The sequence below is a fragment of the Xenopus laevis genome, chromosome 4L (assembly GCF_017654675.1).
Source record: "Xenopus laevis strain J_2021 chromosome 4L, Xenopus_laevis_v10.1, whole genome shotgun sequence".
Lineage (NCBI taxonomy): Eukaryota > Metazoa > Chordata > Amphibia > Anura > Pipidae > Xenopus > Xenopus laevis.
The window spans coordinates 18,390,266-18,413,294 of record NC_054377.1 but is presented as its reverse complement, the minus strand read 5'-3'; the positions used below and the strand labels follow the sequence as shown (position 1 = coordinate 18,413,294).

At 39.7% G+C, this 23,029-nt stretch overlaps 1 protein-coding gene across 4 annotated transcripts in view; it reads right to left on the bottom strand.

The window, feature by feature from the left end:
* kcnq1.L (potassium channel, voltage gated KQT-like subfamily Q, member 1 L homeolog) overlaps positions 1–23,029 on the bottom strand; it is an 83,258-nt gene that overhangs the window by 7,211 nt on the left and 53,018 nt on the right. For 2 of the 4 annotated variants that reach the window (XM_018256398.2, XM_018256399.2), the window contains 9 exons: positions 11,099–11,189; positions 9,742–9,868; positions 9,534–9,612; positions 7,846–7,942; positions 6,133–6,273; positions 4,807–4,917; positions 3,309–3,404; positions 1,264–1,392; positions 978–1,116 (listed from right to left, as the gene is read on the bottom strand). In XM_018256398.2, the coding sequence (XP_018111887.1) occupies positions 978–1,116; positions 1,264–1,392; positions 3,309–3,404; positions 4,807–4,917; positions 6,133–6,273; positions 7,846–7,942; positions 9,534–9,612; positions 9,742–9,868; positions 11,099–11,189 (1,010 nt within the window). 4 annotated transcript variants of the gene reach the window in all.

Sequence of the window (23,029 nt, the reverse complement as noted above, 5' to 3'; positions counted from 1 at the left end):
TCCGACCAATGTAATATGCAAAATGGAAGTAGGATGGAGCACACAAATTCAGCAGCTTTTACTGCAAAAGATTTATTAAGCACAACATGTTTCGGATCTTCATGGATCCTTTTTCAAGTGAAAAAGGATCCATGAAGATCCGAAACATGTTGCACTTTTGCAATTTAACACAGTTTGCTGCTGGTTTCCTTTTTGCATAATGTCATGCCCCAGCGACAGGAGTGGGTCTTCCAGTTCAGCATCTGACACTACAAAAAGTGTATTTGTGAGGAGAGCACTCAGCATTAATAAGTGACGCATACAGAGTTAGAAGACGCGGGTGTGGGTCCTACAATGGCAGTATTCTGTGGGTTAGGTTTGGGTGCGGGTTAAGGTATTGTGGGTTAGGGTCGGTGAATTTTACCTGACCCGCAAATCACTAAAGGCCAGTATTCATCAACATAAAAACATTAAAAGAAAATCCTAACCCAACAGAATTAGCAGTTACGGAGTTACATTTACACTTAGTAAACATGAGGCTTCATGTGTCAGAAAGGAAGGAAGCCAGTTGTCTAAATGTCGCACCCTGCCCGATGCATAACAAAAAATGTATCATTTCCTCTGCACCTTTTTCCCCTTTAAATCTTTGTATCCACCAATCAGCTGATGACTTCTACCAGTTTCCAGTAAAAGTAGCTCTCGTGGGATACAGCTAACCATCCTATGCTTCCTAACTCATCTTTGTGCTTCTTGACACAGTGCGAAGCCCTCAAATTTGGCTGTGAATGCAGCTGGATAAACATTTGCCCATTTAGTTGGAAGTAGTGGTTAGATTATTATATTTCTACATGTATTTATCACATGTGTCCATGCACCACGGAGCTTACAATCGAAGATCCCTATCAAATTCACACACACCAGAGTCAATTTGTATGAAAGGAATCCAGAGTACTGGGAGGAAACTCAGCCAATCACAGGGACATGGGCAGATTACTTACCTGTGTTCTCATACGACTCTACTGAGTAACCGTCATTCTTTCGATCGTCAGCTACGTGATCATATGTTATATGCGGAATGTTTAGCATTTTGTCTGTAGACCCCTCATCTCTTTCTGTACGAATTTTTTTCTTTTTCACCTAGAAGCGATGAAGACAAAAAGAAATATGTATAGTACCCAACAGTTTCCATGGAAGAGCTAATACATATACCAGCGACAGGGGCACTTTCCGCCTATACCGTTGGTGCGGGCCACATCCCACCAAGAGGGCAAAAACTGTTTATACCAGTACCATGGCGGATTTTTTGGGCTTTGGGCTGGGCGACATGAGGTGATGATTTCGTGATTGTTTCCGGATGTAAATTTTCCATGTCGCCGAATCAGGATTTTCCGCTGCATAGCACCTCCATGCTGTCTGAAAAACAAGATATAAAATTACAACATAGCCAGTTAAAGAGCTGTTCGAATAGAGGTCAGATATTATTCACATGGTGCCATTTGATAAAGAGAAGGGAGAGAAATTTTAGGACCCAACCCATCGAGATACCAAAACCAGAATGAAAATCTCCAGTAGAATTATTATGAGCTTTATCTGAAAGCCCTAACCACTGAGAGATGTCAGAGTCTCTAAAAAAAAAGCTATAATGTAACTCCTATGGAAACTTCCCTTAATTGGTTTCATAGAAATTACACCAACTCTACCCAAATAACTCCACCAGTCACATGACATAATTGGCAGTCCTAGTTCACAATCTTAAGAAATTACTCCACTTACATACTTCAAGCCAAACCATTATGATTTTCTGGGTAAAAATTAAAGGCATTCAGTTTATAGTTTTTATAAAGGGAGGGAGCACATGGTTCACCCTTTTTGGTCTCCACTTAGTACAAGGGGTAGATGGGCTGGCTGCCTATAGCTTAAGGCCGCAGTATCAAGCTTTGAGCCCTAAGGTGACCGACGACCTTAGAGCAAGAAGGCCATGAACAAAGTAAAGGTAGTGGCAATCAGGTATATCATAGGGCACAGATCGGGAGACAGGGCAACTTAGAAAAAGCAGTCCTTTGCTCCACCGAGGAGTAGTGGTTTGATGTTGCAAGTCCTCTGGCGACACCCACCTACTTGTAGGGACCACAAAAGGGCTAAGGCTGTTTTATTCCCAAACTAAGTTATCTCTTTACCCTTGAGACTATTTCGTCACATTTGATATATCTCCTTTGACTATTGGTGGTCTGATATTATATGAATTTGCTTTTTCATGCTATACTGCCCTATCGCTGTTGTGCCTGTTATTAATAATACATTACTAATTATTTGTTAAGAAAGCACCTTCCTGATTAAGAACCACTGGCACCTCATTTTATATATATGGAATATACTTTTGCGTTACATTGCAAGAGCCCAGCTGGGAGAGCTGTGATGAAGATGGAAGATCTTTTAAGCCAACCCCTTTTTACCCCTCTATAGAGTTTAAAATAAACATTTCACATGATGACCATTTATAATTAGGCGTTGAAGCCCTACTATTGCTGGTTCCTGCTGATCCATAACCCCATTATGATAAAACCCCTTCCACGACAAAGACCACCCATTCCCCAGAACCTCCTCTGCAACCTGAAATTTAAATTTTTGTGGTCTCTTGCAGCCCATTTATCACAGGGGACCTGACTGCAGTAACCCCTGTACCACCTTGTATGTGTATGACACAGGAACCCTGAAGCTACTGCCACCTTTAAGCAGGGTTCCAACTACCTGCTGCATCTACAGGTGCAGCAGACTTGCCCCAGAGAATCACGCACAGATGCCACTTTAATGCTAAGTGGTGGAGATGTAGCATCACAAGTCAATTTTGTGCAATTACATCTGATTCACTTTTTTCATACACAACATGTTTCGGATACGATAATCCTTCAAGCACCTGATGAAGGATTATTGTATCCGAAACATGTTGTGCATAAAAAAATAAAACAAAACTGAACTTTATGTGGTTCTCCAGAGTGAAATTTATGCTGATCTTGGAAATTGGTTGGTTTTGACGGTGCCATTACTCTGTGGAGAGGAACCCTTTTACGGAATAAAGTGTGGGAGGATATCACCAAAAAGATTTTAAAACTACATCTGATTCACATTGATGTTCGAGGGCAGTAGCGCATCAGGCACAATTGCGTCAGTTACATCTCCCCCTAGCAGCTGCAATTCCTCTTGGGGAAACAATGCAGTATTCTGGGTAAAAACACATTTGAAATTGCACTTTAAACATTACATTTGCGTAAATGGCCCCTTTGTAGTTTACTTTATCAATGAAAACAAGTCTTTTTGTCGATCGATTCTACCTGAATGAGAGATGCAGCTGCCGGGATCTGCCGATTAAAGTGTTTCTGTCTCTGCTTCTGCTGCACTTTTAAGGCGAAACCTGAACCAAGGATCCCCTATCATATAAAACAGGAAAAATATGGTAATTATTACAGGTAACTACAGTGATTAGAAACCGAGCTATACTGCTTTACTTGTAAGAAAGGGGAAGGCATATGGCTTATAAATGAAGACATTTTTGGTTTGCGGATAGCAATGGCACCTCTCACGCTAGTTTTTGGATACACCTATACGACTTTCCTAGTCATCATTTCAAATGCATTCATGTACAGGTAGGGGATCCATTGACGGAAACCCATTATCCAGAAAGCTCCAAATTACAGAAAGGCCGTCTCCCATAGACTTCATTTTATCCAAATAATCCAATTTTTTAAAAATGATTTCCTTTTTCTCTGTTATAATAAAACAGTAGCTTGAACTTGATCCCAACTAAGATATAATGAATCCTTATTAGAAGCAAAACCAGCCTATTGGGTTTATTTAATGTTTACTTGATTTTCTAGTGGACTTAAGGTATGAAGATCTGAATTTCAGAAAGATCCATTATCCGGAAAACTCCAGGCCCCAGAATTCTGGATAACAGGTCCCTTAACTGTACTATGGTTTTTCAGTCTACGGTATAAAATGGATACATAGACATTCACAAGATCTTGTATAGGCATTGGGGGTTTACATGTGGTGGGACATACTACAGATATGGAATCTGTTATTTGGAAACCCATTGTCCAGAAAGCTCCGAATTATGGAAAGGCCGTCTCCCATAGACTCCATTTTATCCAAATAATCCAAATTCTACATTTTTTTTTCCTTTTTCCCTGTAATAAGAAAACAGTACCTTGCACTTGATCCAAACTAAGATATCATTAATCTTTATTGGAAGCAAAACCAGCCTGTTGGGTTTATTTAATGTTTACATGCTCTTCTAGTAGAATTAAGGCACGAAGATCCAAATTATGGAAAGATCCGTTATCCGGAAAACTCCAGGTCCTGAGCATTCTGGATAACAGATCCCGTACCTGTACTATGGTTTTTTTCAGCCTACGGTATAAAATGGATACGTAGACATTTGCCTGCACTGCACTTCCTTCTAATCGGTAAAAATATGCCTGGCATTTACACCATGACCTTATATATTTTTAGCCTTGAATCTCTGCTGTGCTGTTCTCATGTCTGAGCTCTGGCAAAATACAACGGCTAAACTGACATACGAGTTTAAACAGTTTGTATCATTCTTTACTATAAGAGCTGCTTTGCAGACCTGCTTTAAGGAAATTACCTTCAATATGGTATAACTGCAGATGTCATGAAAACTAAAAAAGAAAAAGTAAACTGCTCAGAAGAGCAATGTTAATTTGCTTGATTGAGTCTACTTTCCTTTCTATTAGAGGGGCCAATTTTCTATAACTCATGGGGACGATATACTCATTGGAGATGGTTCAGGAGCATTCAGGTACATACCGCCGGTAAGGCAAAGAAAGAAATGGCAAAGACAGAGAAGCAAGAAGCGATGGTTTTCCCGATCCACGTCTGCGGAACTTTGTCTCCGTAACCAATCGTTGTAACTGTCACCTAAAAGGAAAGCATGCTGTGTTAATATGGTAAAACAGTCAACTCTGGCACCAATGTAGTTACCCATAGTAACCAATCAATTCAGTAACTTAAATTAACCCAAACTCTGGAAAGGAGGTACTGTAATTGCAAAACTGGGCATACAAATAGCAATACTGAGGGATACAGTTGAAATACGGCTCCGTCAGAGTCACTCATGTCAACTAAGTACTGTATGTGTTATCATCATACAAAAGGTATATTGGCTACAGACCCTTATGTGAAATATATAATATAATGTGTAGCATGATAGAGACCTCTAATGAGGTAAAAAAAGAGGTAAAACATTATACTCAAAAAATATTTCTCTATACTCATGCTATTTAAAAAGTATATTTATTATATCATATTAAAATGTACATCAATAACCCCACATGGAGCCCAACGCGTTTCATGCCTATGATTAAGTGCTGGGTAAGCATGAAACGCGTTGAGCTCCATGTGGGGTTATTGATGTACATTTTAATATGATATAATAAATATACTTTTTAAATAGCATGAGTATAGAGAAATATATTTTGAGTATAACTATGTGTGTTAAAGGAGAAGGTCGGAAACCCTAAGAAGAGGCCTTGCTTCTCTCTCCTGATGCAGCACCAGGGACTAACAAAAAGAAGCAGTCACCTTTCAAGGTTAAAAAATGCAAAAGTAGCACACAGTAGGGTTGGCAGACGCCATCTTGCACTACTTTAGCTCCTCTTCAGCTCAATCTCTCCACAGGAGCATGTGCAGTTAAAACTGATTACAACCTTATTTGAACAGTAAATGATTAGGATTTGCTATTACAGTGAAGAGAACTCAATGTAGCGTGAGATGGCCATGCCAACCCTTTGGTTGTGGTTCGGGAGGGAGGCCCCTGAATTGGGGTTGGATTGTCCTCAGCGTTTTGTTTTCCTGTAATATAGCGCTTGCTAAGAAATTCTCTATTTAAACAAAAGATACATTTATTTATGACCAATTAGGGTTGATGTTCTGTTGGTCTCTGTAGAGAATAACTTTTTAGACATCATGTATGAAGATAAAAGGGAAAACTTGAGGGACAGAAAGATTATTGACAGCTTTTCAGATAATATATTAAAATATTTTAGAGTGGATTTCAGTGTAAAAACAGCCATTGCTGCTCCCACACAGAAGGATAATACGGCTGCCGCGTATACCTAATAAAAGGCTACTTACCACCCCCCACCAAAGTGCATCAGCGTAACTGCCGAACTGGTATTCTCCAGAACTATCAATAGCATCTTTTTCGGCAAGATAAACAAAGTAGGATGAGAAAATCAAACCCAGAAATCCAATGTACAATGTTGTGATCAGTTCCTGGAATCCAAAAGGGAGAGGGAGAGAATAAAATGCCATACAGTGATTGGTGCAAAATTCATAAAGCTGTTGATTTGGTGTCTCTTATAGAGATGTTTGACACAATGTCAGTGGTTATGGTGGTTGGTATAATAATAGCACCAGGCAGAAAATGGTTGGCAAACATCACCACCCTCTGCATGACAAAAGTGGGGGATCTGGTAACACAAAGATAACTGAAATGCATCACTTTCCCTGGAATAAGAAGAACCTAGAATCTCTTCTAAATTGTCCCATGATGCACTGCTAGAGCAGATCCCATGACTGTGGGAAGCCAAAATCAGGTAAGGAAACTCCTGCCTCCTGTGTCCCGTACATACATAGGGAGAAGTTAGGAATTGCAGGTGAAACAATGTGGAGGGCCAGTGCTGGGCAATGGCGGCCGGGCGCCCTGTGCGCAAATGAGGACGCACAGATTCACAAGATCTCATACAGGCATTGTGGAAGAACATGTGGGTTCCCATGTAGTGGGATAATAAACTGACATACTACATGTTAGTGGGCTGGATTGTTACAAAATGATGATGCCATAAATATCAGACTTGGAGCCTACAGGCATGCAGATGGCTGCAAAAGTCCTTGGAGGTACACTTGTAGCTTGTAGGTCTCCAGCTGGACAGCCCTGGCCAAGGAGATCCAAACATTTGCGTGTAAGAATTTAACACACAGTAAGTTCTGTCCAGATCTCCAGGCAAAACTGGCTTTGTAGGGTCCATGATTTTATAAAAAGTAAAACACATCATTCTATGGCCCTTCAGTTCTCCAAAGACCCCGACAACAGCCTTTAATTGAAGTAACACTGATACAAAGTAATCAGCATCACCATCCTGGACTCTCCTCCCTAAAACTGCTGTGTTGTGGGGTACAGGGCAGTCCCTTGTCTTAAAAGCTCATGGGGGTAAACAGAAAGGTTTCTAGTGACTTCGCTCTTGTTTGCATTAAGGAAAATGAACTGTCTGTTCCAAGCTCAGAACAGAATGTGATGTTAGATGAGCATTCCTTCAATATCTGGGTAACAATGTGGAGCGTTTGTATCCAAAATCCCCCGCTGGTTTTTCTCCAAAATGTTCAAACCTGGCGTTCTCCAAGTGATGGAAACGTCACATTTTATCTGAAATGGCTACAAATTATTTTAGGCAGTTGAAACCACTACAAACTACTGAATGTGTGGGTTGTCTCTGGACAAATTGTTTCCACCCTGGCCGTGTCATTCAGTAGAGGCACATTAACTGCATTTGCAATATAGACACTATGCTCCACATTTATGAACAATGAATAACCTATGATCCCACATAGTGTGCTCTGCAAATTGCATCTTTCATCTCATGGGAACCCCGTTGCAATGGAGCTCCTGAATGAAGAACCCCCTTGTACCCCTATTTATATAAGGTGCTGTGGATTATTATTTGTTGATAAGTTATCTAAAGAAATGTAGAAGTTTGGTGTCTTATGGGAACATATTCATGAATAATTTTGCTGCCATACACAATGCAGTACAACACTTGAGTGTAGATAGAAATATAGGTCACGTACTTGTCTATGAATAAAAACCACAGATCCCAGTAATCTCCATGTGCCGCCCTGGCGATCCACATGCAACATCCGTAAAATCTGCAGGAACCGGATTCCCCTAGGGATAAAGAAATTAAAAAAAGTGAATAAACATAAAGCAATTGCCTTATTTTACGATTGGAATTCTACTGAGAATATTATAGGGCTTATGTATTTTGATCCAAACCCCTTGACCTTCAGCCATGACATAGGTAAGTAAATGGGAGTCTAAAGGGGAACAAGGGTTTAATTTTAAGTACAAAAAAAGTCCCAGACTCCATCACTTCTCCATGGAACAAGCTGGGGGATGGGTTGCAGTGACCCTGAAGTTAGCCATAAACGTAAAGATCCACAAGTTTGATGAGGTCCCTGAACAAGCGGATCTTTGTCCAATATGGCCACCTAGGTTCTGGCCCATTGATCAGATTGTTGAGAGAGAACCACATCAACGCTACAATCTAGCCCTTGGCCCAACAGTTTCCAAAATCTGCCCGACAGATATGTGGCTAATTTTCTACCAGGGAGAAGTCTTGGGAGGGCCCATACACGGGCAGTTAAGCTGCCACCTCGTCCTGAAAAGGACAAATCTTAAATCTGGCTGCGTATGGCGAAAAACACGATCGTGGGTTCCTTTCAACCCGTGGAATCAGGTATGCTGGTGTAAAAAATACATTTATTTAAATTTTTGGATGTTTAGTGTTTTTGCACCTTTTTCCATAAGCACAACTCAATTAGCTTATGCCAGAAAGGGTGGTATATTTTCTCTTTATTAATTTCAGTGGAATAGTGACCACTGTATCACCATCACAATACAAATTAAGCTTGTGCGAAGAATGAAACAGGTTTACAACAAATTCTCTTTAGCAAATGTGCCCTGGTATTTTAGTATGTGTGAAATGAAGAACCCGTTTCAGGCAGAAAGAAGTTTTCGCTGGTACAGGAGAATTCCTCAACAAAAAAGCAAACAAACCTTAAAGGGATACTGTCATGGGAAAATATTTTTTTTTTCCAAAATGCATCAGTTAATAGTGCTGCTCCAGCAGACTTCCGCACTGAAATCCGTTTCTCAAAAGAGCAAACAGATTTTTTACATTTAATTTTGAAATCTGACATGGGGCTAGACATATTGTCAGTTTCCCAGCTGCCCCAAGTCATGTGACTTGTGCTCTGATAGACTTCAGTCACTCTTTACTGCAAGTTGGAGTGATATCACCGCACCCCTCCCTTCCCCCTCAGCAGCCCAACAACAGAACAATGGGAAGGTAACCAGATAGCAGCTCCCTAACACAAGATAACAGCTTCCTGGTAGATCTAAGAACAGCACTCAATAGTAAAATCCAGGTCCCACTGTGACACATTCAGTTACATTGAGTAGGAAAAACAACAGCCTGCCAGAAAGCAGTTCCATCCTAAAGTGCTGGCTCTTTCTGAAAGCACATGACTAGGCAAATGACCTGAGATGCACCTACACACCAATATTACAACTAAAAAAATACACTTGCTGGTTCACGTTCACGTATGAAATGTTATATTGTAGAGTGAATTATTTGTGGTGTAAACAGTGTAATGTAGAAATAAACGACATAATGAAAATCATGATAGTATCCGTTTAACTCATTGCCGGGAGCCACTGTGTTTCTATATACACAAACACAAAGCATAGCAGTTACCTGATTGCTGACGTTGCAAAGACCTGGCCATTGGAGCCGACACAAAGCACTATAACCGAGGCCACGACTACAATTAGATCTGTAAGGAAAGCACAAAGAAGCCCATTAAATAAACACAAGACGATAACAGTAAATAAATGGAAATTTCTATATTGGCACAGTCAGCTCAGCTCCCACACCAACACAGCAGAATCCAGACAGTTCTTACCTATTACAGATATAGGCTTCCTAGCGAATCGAAGTCTGCCCCATACCCCAACGTATTTGCTTCGACATCCAGCCGACCATAACCGAACCACGTACTCTGCCCCAAAGAAAACCACGAGAACTATTTCCTAAAAAGGGATAGAGGATCCTTTAATTAAATTTCATTGTATTCGGACATCAGAAGAATTTCTTTTTTTTAGTTTTTGAATTATTTGCCTTGACCTTCTGCCCTTTTTCTGCTTCCCATTTAAAACCCTATGCACCTGGCAGGGTCACCGATCCCTGCAAACAAACAAAAAAAAAACATTTGCCCAGGTCTAGTAACCCATAACAACCAAATGGATGTATATTTTCAAATAGCTGGCCAATAAATGCTGATTGGTTATTATGGTCGACTAGATAAGCAAATGTTGCCTTGACCTCCATAAAGCTCATGAGTTTATTTAGTATTATTTAAAGCACAAGGGGTGTTGTGACTCAGCAGCTTTTACCAGGGAAAATATGATATCAAGGACCTGGTCCCATCTCAACCCCTGAAATGACAGCTATGCTCCTATACAGAGGAACACAGTAGAAAAAATCGCATGCATCGGGTACTAGGCTATGAAGAATAGAAGGTCAACAAATGGGAATGGGATCCCTTATCAGGAAAACAGATACCTAGGGGCACATTTACTTAACTCGAGTGAAGGATTAGAATAAAAAAATACTTCAAATTTCAAAGTATTTTTTTAGCTACTTCGGCCATCGAATTGGCTACTTCAACCTTCGACTTTGAATCGAACTAAAAATCGTTCGACTATTCGGGAAGGTCCCCCTAAGCTTTTTAGCCAATTTGTGATCGAAGGAAAATCGTTCGATCGATGGATTAAAATCCTTCGAATTGTTTGATTCAAAGGATTTAATTGCTAGTACTAAATGCGGTAAATCCTTCGACTTCGATAATCGAAGTGGAAGGATTTTACTTAGACGGTCGAATATCGAGGGTTAATTAACCCTCGATATTCAACCCTAAATAAATGTGCCCCCTAGAAAACTCCAAATTATGGGAAGATCGTTTCTAAATCCAATTCTTTTTTTTTTTCAAATTATTGTCCTCTGTAATAATATATAAAATAAATAAAATAATAAAGCAATACCTTGTATTTGTTGGCAACTGAACTGCATACACTTGTATTGGTGGCAAAACAATCCTATTGGGTTTACTTAATGTTTAAATGTTTTCAGATATGGTAATTCAAATTACAGGAAAAACCGAGCATCCTGGGTAATAGCTCCCATCGCCGTACCTAAATATATTTTGTGGACCATTGTTCTTACAAGTTAGTAAAGTATTGCGTTAGTTCAGATATACACACCATCCAGAATAAGGTTTCTGTTGCCAAATTGTTATACTGTTGTATTGTAGAAAGTACACTGAAGATCAGACATATCAACACGATGAGGAATCTGGAAATACAAAAGAAAAAAAATCATAATTATTATATGATATTCCCATTTTGAACAAATCAGCTATAAGAAAAGTATGAGATCAATTATCTGGAATCTTTGAAGTTGCGTTTTACACATGAAAGCACGCAATGCAGAAAACCGACTACGAATATTTAAGAATGAAAAACTCAACTGCTACTATTTGGTTTGCTCTTAAAAGGGGAATAAGTTTTATGTGAACTTCATCTCATGGATTTCTAAATATGATCAATTAAAAATTCTGGCTCTGAAATATTCCAGTTACTCTTCAGTATTCCCCCTTCTGATATTTGTCTCGCTTCATGCAGGAGCCAGAGTCAGATTACGATTGACAGTCAGGTCAGATACATTGGTGTGTGCTACCAGTCTTTCAAAATAATCGACTCTGACGCAAAGCTGCAAAAAGAACATCCTGATTATTTAAAAAAAAAACAGTAAAAATTTTTTACGGATTATAATTTAAAAAATTTGTCATTTCCACGAGATTACTTTTATTTGGCAATTTAGGTGACATCAAGTACAATATACAGTCTTGTTATTACAGAAAAATAAGGAAATCAGTCAAAAACGAAGAATCCTTTATTGTGAGTAATGTCATCGCCATATTTTAGATCTTTCTGTACAAAGGGTTTCCAGATCCCGTCTCCTTTTCGAAAAATGAATATACAAAAAAAAGTTACAGAACCAGTAACAGGAAAATATAAATTTACAGACCCATTTATCAAAGGTCGAATTTTGAATTTATGTGAATTTTTTTTTTATTCCAATATACTCACAATTCGACTGGGAGGTTAAGAAAAAATTTGAATGTCTAATATTCGATTGAATTATTCCGGCCCGAAAACTTGAATCGTATTTGATTGGTACGAATCAAGTTTTTCTCCAAAAAAAAAACTTGAATGTCAGGAATGCTATTAACATTGCCAAATGGCTTAACGGACATCTGCCATTGAATTGTAAATGAACTCGGCAGGTTTTCGGTGGCGAATATTCGAATCAGGACTGTTTCCATGGCCGAGATGTGATAAATCTCACATTCAAATTTACATTCAAATATGGGGATTAAAATGCGAATTTGTGAATTTTGACACTCAAAATTCGAACACGAATTTACTATTCGACCCTTGAAAAATCTGATCCGTAATACATGAACTGTGCACATTTAATCATCTTTGATACACTGAGGACCAGCAAACACCAAAAATTAAATTAATCACACTGAGCAGACACACTGCATAATTCTATCCCGTAAAAGTAAATATATTACCTTGAAAGTGAAGTTTGTTATCAGCCCTTTCGTGTTCAGCCATCTTTAATCGAATGTTTAAACAAAACCCCACCTGGTCTATTTTGTTCAACGGAATGTTAATTGCTTTATTATAAACTCCAGGGTAAGTATTTTCAGATAAAAATATCTTTGTTCTCTATAAATAGTGCTGTTTTTTTTTTTTAGGGTGTTCTCATTTCCTAGTATTAGTTATGTTGATAAGGCACAATTTTCTTTCCCATAATCCTCTGCTTCCATTAGAGGGACAACATACCCCCTTTTCAACAAGAGTACAATGAAAAGAGCTTGTGCTGGACCTACTTTTAATCACAATTTATGGTTTTTGTTATTTCTTGAATCATATTGAACAAGGGGGTATCATGTCCTTTTAAAGGTGAACGAAAGGCTGAAAGAGCGAGCTTTGGTTTTGATAGTATAATTTAAAAGTAAATGAAAGGAACAAAAGTAGTTTTATTCCTATAAATAGGTCTCATTATGGTGTCCTGAAACACTATAGTCTTTTATGCATAAATTGCCCCATTTGCTTCCAGTTTCAGCAGCACACTCCAGAACCACTTTGAAGAACCGCACAATCACTGGTCACAGGTAAAAGTAGACAATCGTTATTTCCATATACGATTCACAAACATAGCGATGTGCGGTTCTTCAAAGTGGTTCCAAAGTGCGCTGCTGAAACTGTTGATGCGCTGATAAAGTTCTTCTTAGTGATGGACTCAGGGCGGCAGCACCTGGGTCACAGCGGTGTTGGGGTAAGACCTGTTTTTATACCTTCTATGTATCTGGTCCCGTGAGTGGGGAGATCGGGTTAACCGTACCGGCTCCGGTTTAAACGAGGGGTCTGGGGCATGTAGCACCCGGACCAAAAAGTGCTTAATGGTGAGCAACACGTGGACCTTAATGACTATTTAAAATTATAGTCTTATCCAATCCTGTCTATTTAAATAAATAATGATGTGAAGCCCGGGAGAAGCGCTGGACATATACATTTGGTGGCACATCCATTTGCTTCTCCCACTGAATAAATATTATAGGTCACATATAGGCCAAGATTTCATTTATCGTGGGGTCTTAAAAGTCCTACTATAATGACTGTGAGACAGAGCTTAGATGTTCAGCAAAGCTATAAAGGCATCCCACTAGTTGTGTTCCTCTTGCTAGTGGTGGAGAACAAGACGAAGATGCCAACAATCATGGGTATTTGAGCCACACAAAGAGATGTTGAACAATGCAGGCCTTTAAGATTTGGCATACCAGTGTTCATTACATGGAGCCCTCCTGGTATAGTTCTGGCAAGTCAGATCCTATTACAATTGGTCATTCAGAAACAACAATCGTACTGGATTCCACCAAATTAGTAATTGCATTTAGTTTGATTTTGGCTGAGAGACATTGTGCCAACTTTTCTCCAATGGCATTGCTGCTATAGGGTAGCCACTGTAAACAAAAATGTGCCCACAGTTGTTGAACATGTTTGACTCCTCAAGTAGTCTTGTTGGCCCCTATTTGTCTATATCGGTGCCAAACCATATCCAGCAGGTACCCTCAGCATAAGTCAATGCTATGGGCATATTGAAATAGAAGTTAGTATAACGTCAACAAGGAAGTTGAGTGGAGAGCCTGGTGTTGAAGTGTCATCTCATTTATTTCTGTGAACATAAGGAGCACTTAATCCTATTTAATAAGCATCACATGCTGCAGCACCATCAAGCCATTCCAGAATGATAGGGGACCTTATCATTATTTATCCCACTGGAAGCTCACAAAGGGACACATACTGAAAAGTGTAGAATATATCATTTCTTGGTTGCTATATTTATACAATTTTGAATTGTTTTCTTGCATCTATGTATGGTATGAGCATGCTAAGCCGTTTAGATACCAGGACACTAGAAAACAAAACAATGAATAGGCAGGAATGACCATTCAATCAGTTGGCAACATTTGACATTTATTTTTAAGGACATGAAACTTCTAAAAAGAAGTAAAATAACTAAATTACAGTTAATCTATACTATCTCCTTGCACCAATTTTCTGGTTGTTTTATCCATAAAAGAAAATATGCTCTACATAAATTACGGTAAGGGGTATATATATATATATATATATATATATATATGGCATAAAACCATGATTGCTTTTAGAGAGTAAGCATTAAGGTGGCCATACACTATACATTTTGAGGTATCCAAGAGAGTGGAAATTTCATCAGATATGCTCATCCTAAGGGTTAAGACAATCATTGGCCTACACATGAGCAGATAAGATTCCTAATTGGCCTAAAACTGCAGCTTAAATCTGCCTGTGTATGGCCACCTTTACACCACAAAGGATTTTTTTAGTCAATAAGAAACTGCATGATGCCCTGATGCTACATAATACACATTATCTTATTTAATTTTGTAAAATGCAAAAAATAAGGAAGCCCATAAGATAGTTGGCTTAAGGCTTCTCTGTGGTCCAGCATGTGGTCAGTCCCTGTGGCTGTCACCCTGCTAAAAGTTCATGCAGTATCCTATGTTGCAAATATGTATTCATCTCTAATCTCATGTACATGCACAACGCTCAGCTTACAAGAACTTGTGTACAAGGTGTCATACCTCAATATAAAAGTCAATAAGCAGTGAGGGTAGACGTACAGAACATTTACTTGTAAATCAGCTCACACAATTAGTAATATTTCCTGTACACGAAATCATTCTCCTTGATGACATAAGTAACATGACATCAATCTTGTGCAAGACGCTTAGTACGTAGCACGGTTATGGCACCTCAGACTTACTCTTCAACAACCCGTGCCAACTGGCCTGCATCACTGAATAAAAATGTGGTGAGCAGGTAATTAATACATTTTTAGCAAACTCATTAACATGTCTAATAGCAGGACTGTTCCTGTTCTGCATAACTACGTCTGACAAGTTCAGTTTAACAGTAAGAGGCAGGAGAACTGTGCACAAACAGGTTAGGAAGCCTGACGAGTGATGAATAGAAAAGGTTTTCTGCTAGAAGAACAAAACAGGAGTTTCCCAAACAGGTGCTAAAATCACAAAATCATCTAGTTATATCCGGCTGAAGGAGCAGGGTATCTGCCTTTGGATCCTTCCCAAAACTAACAGTACTGGAAGAAACCTGCCACTCAATGACACCCAAAGCTGCCTCCCACGCATTATCTAGTGTGGAACCCCAAGAAGACTCATTGACACATATTATCTATCCTGGTTGTGCTCGTGGTTGCGTTTTATTGCATCTGCATTTCATCAAGCTTTTTTTTTTTTTGAGGACACATGCTGCATTTTCTTGTGCTTTATATAAAGTTGAAAAGTGAAATCAATATATAAAAAGGGAGATTGTTCCTCTCCATAGACTGCAGGCCTGTTGTGGTGATCAAATGCTTTCAGTACCTTCCACTGGTGGCCCTACATCTGTTCTCTGCTTTCGCTATAAGTCCAATGGCACCTAAAAAATAGACAATCCCTCTCCCATGGGTAAATCCGACCCATTTTGGGATATCTGTGATCCCATTGTCTGGGATTCATAGTGAAGGCAAAGCACATACTGGGATTCCAGCGGAAAGGACTGTCAGCCTTTGTACATCCCAGCAAGCCTGAAGTCTATGGAGAAATACTCCAACTAAAAGAGAGTCTGATATCATTACATATGGATAAGATTGCCTCCATTTTTCCTAGGCAATACCAGCCAACGGGGAAAAGGGGTCAGACAACGCCATATGGAGAGGGACCCCCATATGGCACTGGTCCCTCCCCATATGGGATTGTCTAACCCCTTTTTCCTGTTGGCTACAGGCCTGCTGAGATAAACAAAGGTTCGCAGTCCTTTCTACTGGTGTGGCAGTCTGTGCTTTGCCTCCACTTTGAATCCTAGATGATGGCATAACAGATATACTAAAATGGGTCGAACTTACCCATTGGTGCCACTAGACTCGGGAGGAGTGGAGATGTAACATAAAAGGGGTAGAGTTGTGACGTACAGGAGGTAGATTGGGTGGAGACTGGGAGAGTAGGCAAGTCTACAGAGCTGTCGGGGTTTAGAGAGGGAGACGTGTTTGGGGAGACCTGCGGCAGAACAAGTAATGATTACATATTTACCAGCTAGTTCAAAGCAAGTAAAATTGTATTACCAGTCACGTGGCAACCTAATATGCGTCAAGCTGTTAAACCTGTACTATGTACCATACGCTAGAGTGAGGAGGATTATTCATATATAGTATATTGCTACTACTGTATATTTCCTTGAGAGTCAGAGATCTGACTTAGAGACAGGTGTCCAGATGTAAAGAGACTTTGATTCACTCCACTCACAGAGTACGTCTGCATTCGGACACTGGTAAGAGGGAGTTTTACATGGAATACAATGTGATGTACAACATTTCCAAATGTCACTTACATGCCTTTTACTCCCAAAAGTGTTTTCCACAGACGTACATGGGTGTATCTCAAGTTTTTGGCTTGAGACTTATAAGGGTTAACACCACATTATGTGCTAAAGGGAGTGACAGCAGGAGCTGCATCTGTATATGACTACAACTTCCTGGCAGATCATCTCATTTCTATTACATTTATCACTTAGTTTCTCAGAAATAAAGTCATATGGCTAACAGAGTTGCCAAAATGTGAAAATGAATTATAGATACACTCTAGAGGCCCCAAAATTAGGGCAGCAAAGTCATTAAATGAGTTGATCTTTTGCCACATTGGTCCACTCATACATAAGGCCAAAATGGTCTGATTCTAACTTTGGCTTGGGGTTCAATGATTAGATCAGTTTGTGGACCTATGTAAACCCATTGGTTGAGGTCTTCATCAGAATAGCATGGTCCTCATCTGATGGGATTGATAAACCAGTTACTAGACATCTGTTTTCACCTAGAATCAGTGGGGCAGACTCTCCTGAGGCCCCATACATGGACCAATAAGCTGCCGACTCTGGATAAGGCAAGCTGGCAGCTTTTATCAGATATGCATGACCAGATTTATAATTTTTTCTGCAAAATATAGCTTGAGTTGGCCCCATACCGAATGGGAAGGTTTGATAATTCCATTAGACAGCTCTCAGTAGGCTTGGGTCATCTGCTCAAATGTCAACCTTGTCAAAAAAGTGACCATGTTTCACCAGCTTTAGTCAATCTTTGATAATTCCATCTTCCATAGTAATTTATTGGCTTTGGCCAAAATGCTGTTTGGTTAGCAGAAACGCACGTAAACAGACAAATAAGCAGCAAAGAGAGGAGGGAAAATGAGGATGGGTAAGGTCTTCGTCCAACATTATCTGTAGGCAATACCTAATTTATTTGTTTTTAAAACAATGGAAAATATTTGTTGACTTGTTTCTTGTTTCATGCTTCTGTAAAGTATTGGTTTGTCTTCTTACTCAACTATGAGGACTTGCGTTTGCCTAGTTTTACTGGATTAACTTGTAATTATCATAGGTACAGAGAACACAGATGTCCCTACAACTGCTTTCTGTCCCTCAGACTTCTATGGAAATATCTCTTTATCTTCTGCTCCAAGTAAAGAATCAGTAAACTCAGCAATTCTCATCCCTCTTTCAAAGTGTCAAAATGTATTCCTCTAACCATGGAAATTATGAGATCAAGAAACTGGACTTGGACATCTAAGCATGACGGGACACCAATTGCTTAACTAATTCACAAAGTACACTTCTGCTGAAGAACCTGCTTTCAGTATACTCAGCATACAGTTCTCTCTTATTTTGAGGTTACCTGTACATCAGTATAATAAACCAATAAGAACCAAGAGTTAGCAATGCCAGCAGGTTAGGCTACATTAAGTGTTACTCAAATATATTGACTTTATTCTCCATAGCCCTGCAGCAAAGTGCACATTTGATGTAAAGCCGACCCTGACTGCAAGGACGTATAAGTCATCAGTCATTGCGATAAGGCACGATAGGCCTTAGGAGCTTCAGTTTCACGAGTCAATTATATACCTGCTTCAGGAAAGGAAAAATATAAAACCATTTGCATCACAGATAGGCACAGTGAGATAATATAAAACTAAATATACATTACTAGCTCTCAAGTAAATAATGGTTAATTTATCACATTCTCGTACTTTTATACTGTCGTTTATACTTCCCACAAACTTGCTTTACCGATATTCAAGGACTTATCAGTTTGTTCTTTACCTTCATTTGCATTCTTTAGATAACCATACAATATTTCCAATCTATCTCACTTGGTGGAAAAAAATAGCCCACTAGAATGCAAGCGATAACACGGGGACTGTAAAACGTTCAATCCTTAAGAACAGTTCAAATCCCTTGTGATTAAGAAGCCACTTGATCAAACATATTTAGAAGGTGTTTGTAACATCCAGTAAATGGCTTGTGGAAGCTTCTCTGTTGATTGTCTTCAGAGCTGGAACACACGCTCAACAAGTTACTTTACTATCATGTCAGCTGGGTGAAGCCAACTTGTTAAAGAAGGCGCTTTCAATAATTTTCTTTGCACATCAAGAAATAATAAAGCATTTATAAAAACTGTCAAACAAAATAAAGTCTAATCTGAGGTTGACCTACTAAAGGCTTTCATACGGACTTCCATAATACCCCTTGGTCAAAACAGAGGAAGACTAATGTCTCAAAAGAAAGTTACCAGCCACTCTGAGAGACTGGCAGCTCAGACAATGCTGAAACTGCATCACCTTAACAGAAGCTTCCATGATAATCACAAAACCATAAAGAAATTAACTCTAGGCCATAAAGACAGGTCTGAGAAGATCCAACATCCATTGAGATTCCCAGAAAAAAAACTCAGAAATCTGGAACAAAACTCAATATAAGACTTTAGAAAAGTTCCATTCTTGACCATTCCTATTAAGGACCCAAACATACCCTTTACTCAAAGCCTTCTAAAGCGGATAACTTTGGGACCATGAGATCAGGCAACTTGGTTGTAGTTTAACAAACCGCTCAACCACTACGTCATGTATCTTTTGGGCTACAGTTTTGAGTAATCATCAAACCATACTATTTGATTCCTCTGACCCAACCAGAGAGGAGACCTACAGTTCATATTACCAGAATTCCCTGAAGGTTTACATTATATGTGAAAGACATGTTTACTGAGATGATGCTGCCTGACCTAACCAAGCAATCCCAAAATATAAAATAGAACACATATTGCAAACGGTCTTAAAACTCATATCGAACCAAATAACCCTTTTTAATATCCCCTGTTGGTTATGAAGACACATACCTGGTACTCACATGGGCAATGGCTATTAAGCATATATTTCATTTTTTTTGTTTTGGATTTAACCAAATATGGAATCCAAAATCAGCTAAAAATAACAGTGTACGTCAACAGTACCTAGGGCTTACTAGAGAACACCAACGGCCCCCCATATTCTTTATCTAACATGGGACAGCTGCTATGCAATACTTACATTGCTCTACTCTGTAACACCTGTACAGAGGGAGAGGCTCAGGTGCACAATTTCTATGTTTGGTGCCTAAAGAGGAGCCAGTTCCTGTAGGCACCAAGGACCAGCTCAGGGCCCACCAGGATTTCTTCCTGTATCTGATTGGCCAATCCAACTTTCAAATTCCATGGTTAATATATAATAAGGAATTGGATAATGTTTTACACATGCACCCATCTACACAAAGTATTGGGGGTATTAAGCAATGTCCCAAACTGATGCATTCCTAATTGATATAAAACAAAATTAATCATTCTGAGTAAATTTCCCAGCACAACCCCAATCCAAATTCCTGGGACCTGCCATTGTGTGCCAGATGCAGTTGTGGTTGAAAAGGGCAGATAAAAGTTTCCCTTGAGAATCTACATACAAAGCTCTCAGACTTACTTGAAAACATTGGCTCTGGAACATCAAGTGCAGACAAAGTGAATGACACAAGAATTCAGAACACTATAGTCTCCCACACGTTTGTACAAAGCCACAAATCAAGATTATGCCAATACAACACAAAGGGAGATATACTACAGTATGAACAAAAGATCAGGTTATAATGAGTAATTCTTAATGCTTTCCTTGTTCTACAATCATGATGGTCACCTGTATGACTAGAACATTATCAGGTTACATCTGAGCCATTATAATGAGATATAACGTAACTCTAGCTAATATTTACTAACAACATGTACAGCCAAATTAAAATATATCTTCTTGCCATTCACTGGAATCTAGCTTCTGTATAGCAAAATATCCAACCAAATATTAATGTGGGGGTGTCTGATTTAAGAAAATGTAACCCCCATATCCAATAAAAGGAACTACTTTGCCCAGGTGCAGTAACCCATATCCACCTATCAGTAGGTAATATTTACTGATCACCTGTTTAAAGGCAACCTACTGATTGGTGGTTACGGCACCTGGGCAAACAGTGTCTTGATTTAAAATGTAATATTTTTTATCCTCCCTACATTTCCAGAGTAAACAAATCAGACTGTTTAGGGCTGGGATATAAGAGAACAAAGGGCCACTGACTCTTAGATCCTTCTTTGGGTGAGAGGGTGCTAGATGCACAGGAAAGAAGTAGGTAGGTGGGAGTTGAGCCAAGAAGTTCATTGGAGAGGGCTGGGAAAAGGGGCCTTAGCCAACCCACCTACTTGCAACCCACCAAGTGTGTAAACCCACGAGTTTCAGACTGGCCCATGCACCATTAAGGTAGATAGATTGCTTTCAGTCAATAACAAATTTTTAGGTTAATGTCACACATGTTTGTTTCTCTGCTAGTGGAGAAACCACTAATTTGGTCCCCGGATACCACGATTATGTGTCACTATGAACATGTGGCAGATCTAAGCCTGAGCACACCACCTGTGACATTAGCCTTCATGTTGACGACAGAATCCCTTTAAAGATCTTATGGGAATAATATATTCTCCCAGTAAAGCCACAAATGAAATCATATAAAATCGTTATGGTTGGGCAGGTTAGAAAAATTTGATTGTACCATGTCACCCAGTCACTGGCAGATGATAAAGTAAAGCAGAGCCACAACTGTCTACACCTGCTGTTCCAGTCATTTGCATAGTTGTAATTGCACAGCACAAGGGCCAGAACTTGGGGAAGGCAGAAGATGAGAGTGGGGGGGGGGAGCATTAGATCAGTGATCCCCAATCAATGGCTTATGAGCATCAACTTGCTCACCAACCGCTTGGATGTTGCTCTCTGTGGCCTCAAAGCAGGTGCTTACGTTTGAATTCCAGTCTTGGAGGCAAGTTTTAATTGCATAAAACGAGGTGTACTGCCAAGTAGAGCCTCCTGTAGGCTGCCAGTGCACAAAGGAGCTACCTAATAGCCAATCACAGCCCTTAAGCATTCCCAGAGACTGTTTTCATGCTTGTGTTGCTCCCCAACTCTTTTTACATTTGAATGTGTCTCACGGGTAAAAAAAAGTTGGGGCCCCAGCACTGTACATATTCATCTTATGTCTACCTGCCCACCCCACTTCTGGCCCTGTAATTTCAGCTGTCAGTAGTATAAGGATCCTAGGGGGGTTTGAGTTGCCAGGTGGGGGCAGGGAGGTTTGGGCTGATAATTGCCTTGGGTGCTCACATCTTTTGGCCCAACACTGCACAGCACCTTTCCAATTGGCCCTGTGGGACGATTGGTCAGTTATATGTTTTTTTAGTATTAATGCAGACTTTGTGTACGAAAAGGTTAATTTGAAAGACAGCTAGCTCTAATTAGGGATGCACCGAATCCAGGATTCGGTTTGGGATCCTGGCAGGATTTGGCCTTTTTCAGCAGGATTCAGACGAATCCTACTGCCTGGCCAAACCGGATCCGAATCCTAAATGGGGGCGGGGAGGGAAATCTCGTGACTTTTTGTAAGGAAGTAAACAATGTTTTCCTCTTCCCAGCCCTAATTTGCATATGCAAATTAAGATTCGGTTCGGTATTCGCCCCGAATCTTTTGCGAAGGATTCGGGGGTTCGGCCAAATCCAAAATAGTTGATTCGGTGCATCCCTAGCTCTAATACATATCGTCCTCATTTATGAACATTGGCCACATTTGATCCTGCACGGTAAATGTTTGCTTTCATTGTTCTACCTTTGGGTGGCTTCAAAAGTTATGGATTATTACCTGGGTGAAGATGTGCCCAGTTTTCACAAATGAGGCCCCATTGTCTTCTAGGCAAAGGGTAGCAAACAAAAATGTATTTGACCTGTCATTCAGAATCCGAGCTTATATTTACATTTTTATTATAGTTTGACTTTTCTTTGCTCAGCTCATCCAAAGTGCATGCAGCACTGCACCACCAGCCAAGACTCTAAAACCCATAATGCTTTGCATGTTCTATAATAAAATGAAGGGCTGCCTTTTGGGAGACAGACAGGACACCGCCAGGGGACGCAATCGATACAGCAGACCTGGACTGCCATGAAAGGGCATGTTCAGGGGTATAGTCAGGTGGGCAGAGGAGGCTTCTTGAACTCCTTCAGAAACCCTGATAAAATGACCTATTAAAAAAGAGAATCATAGTTGCGTGCAACACGTTGTGGAATTAGAGATGTTGCT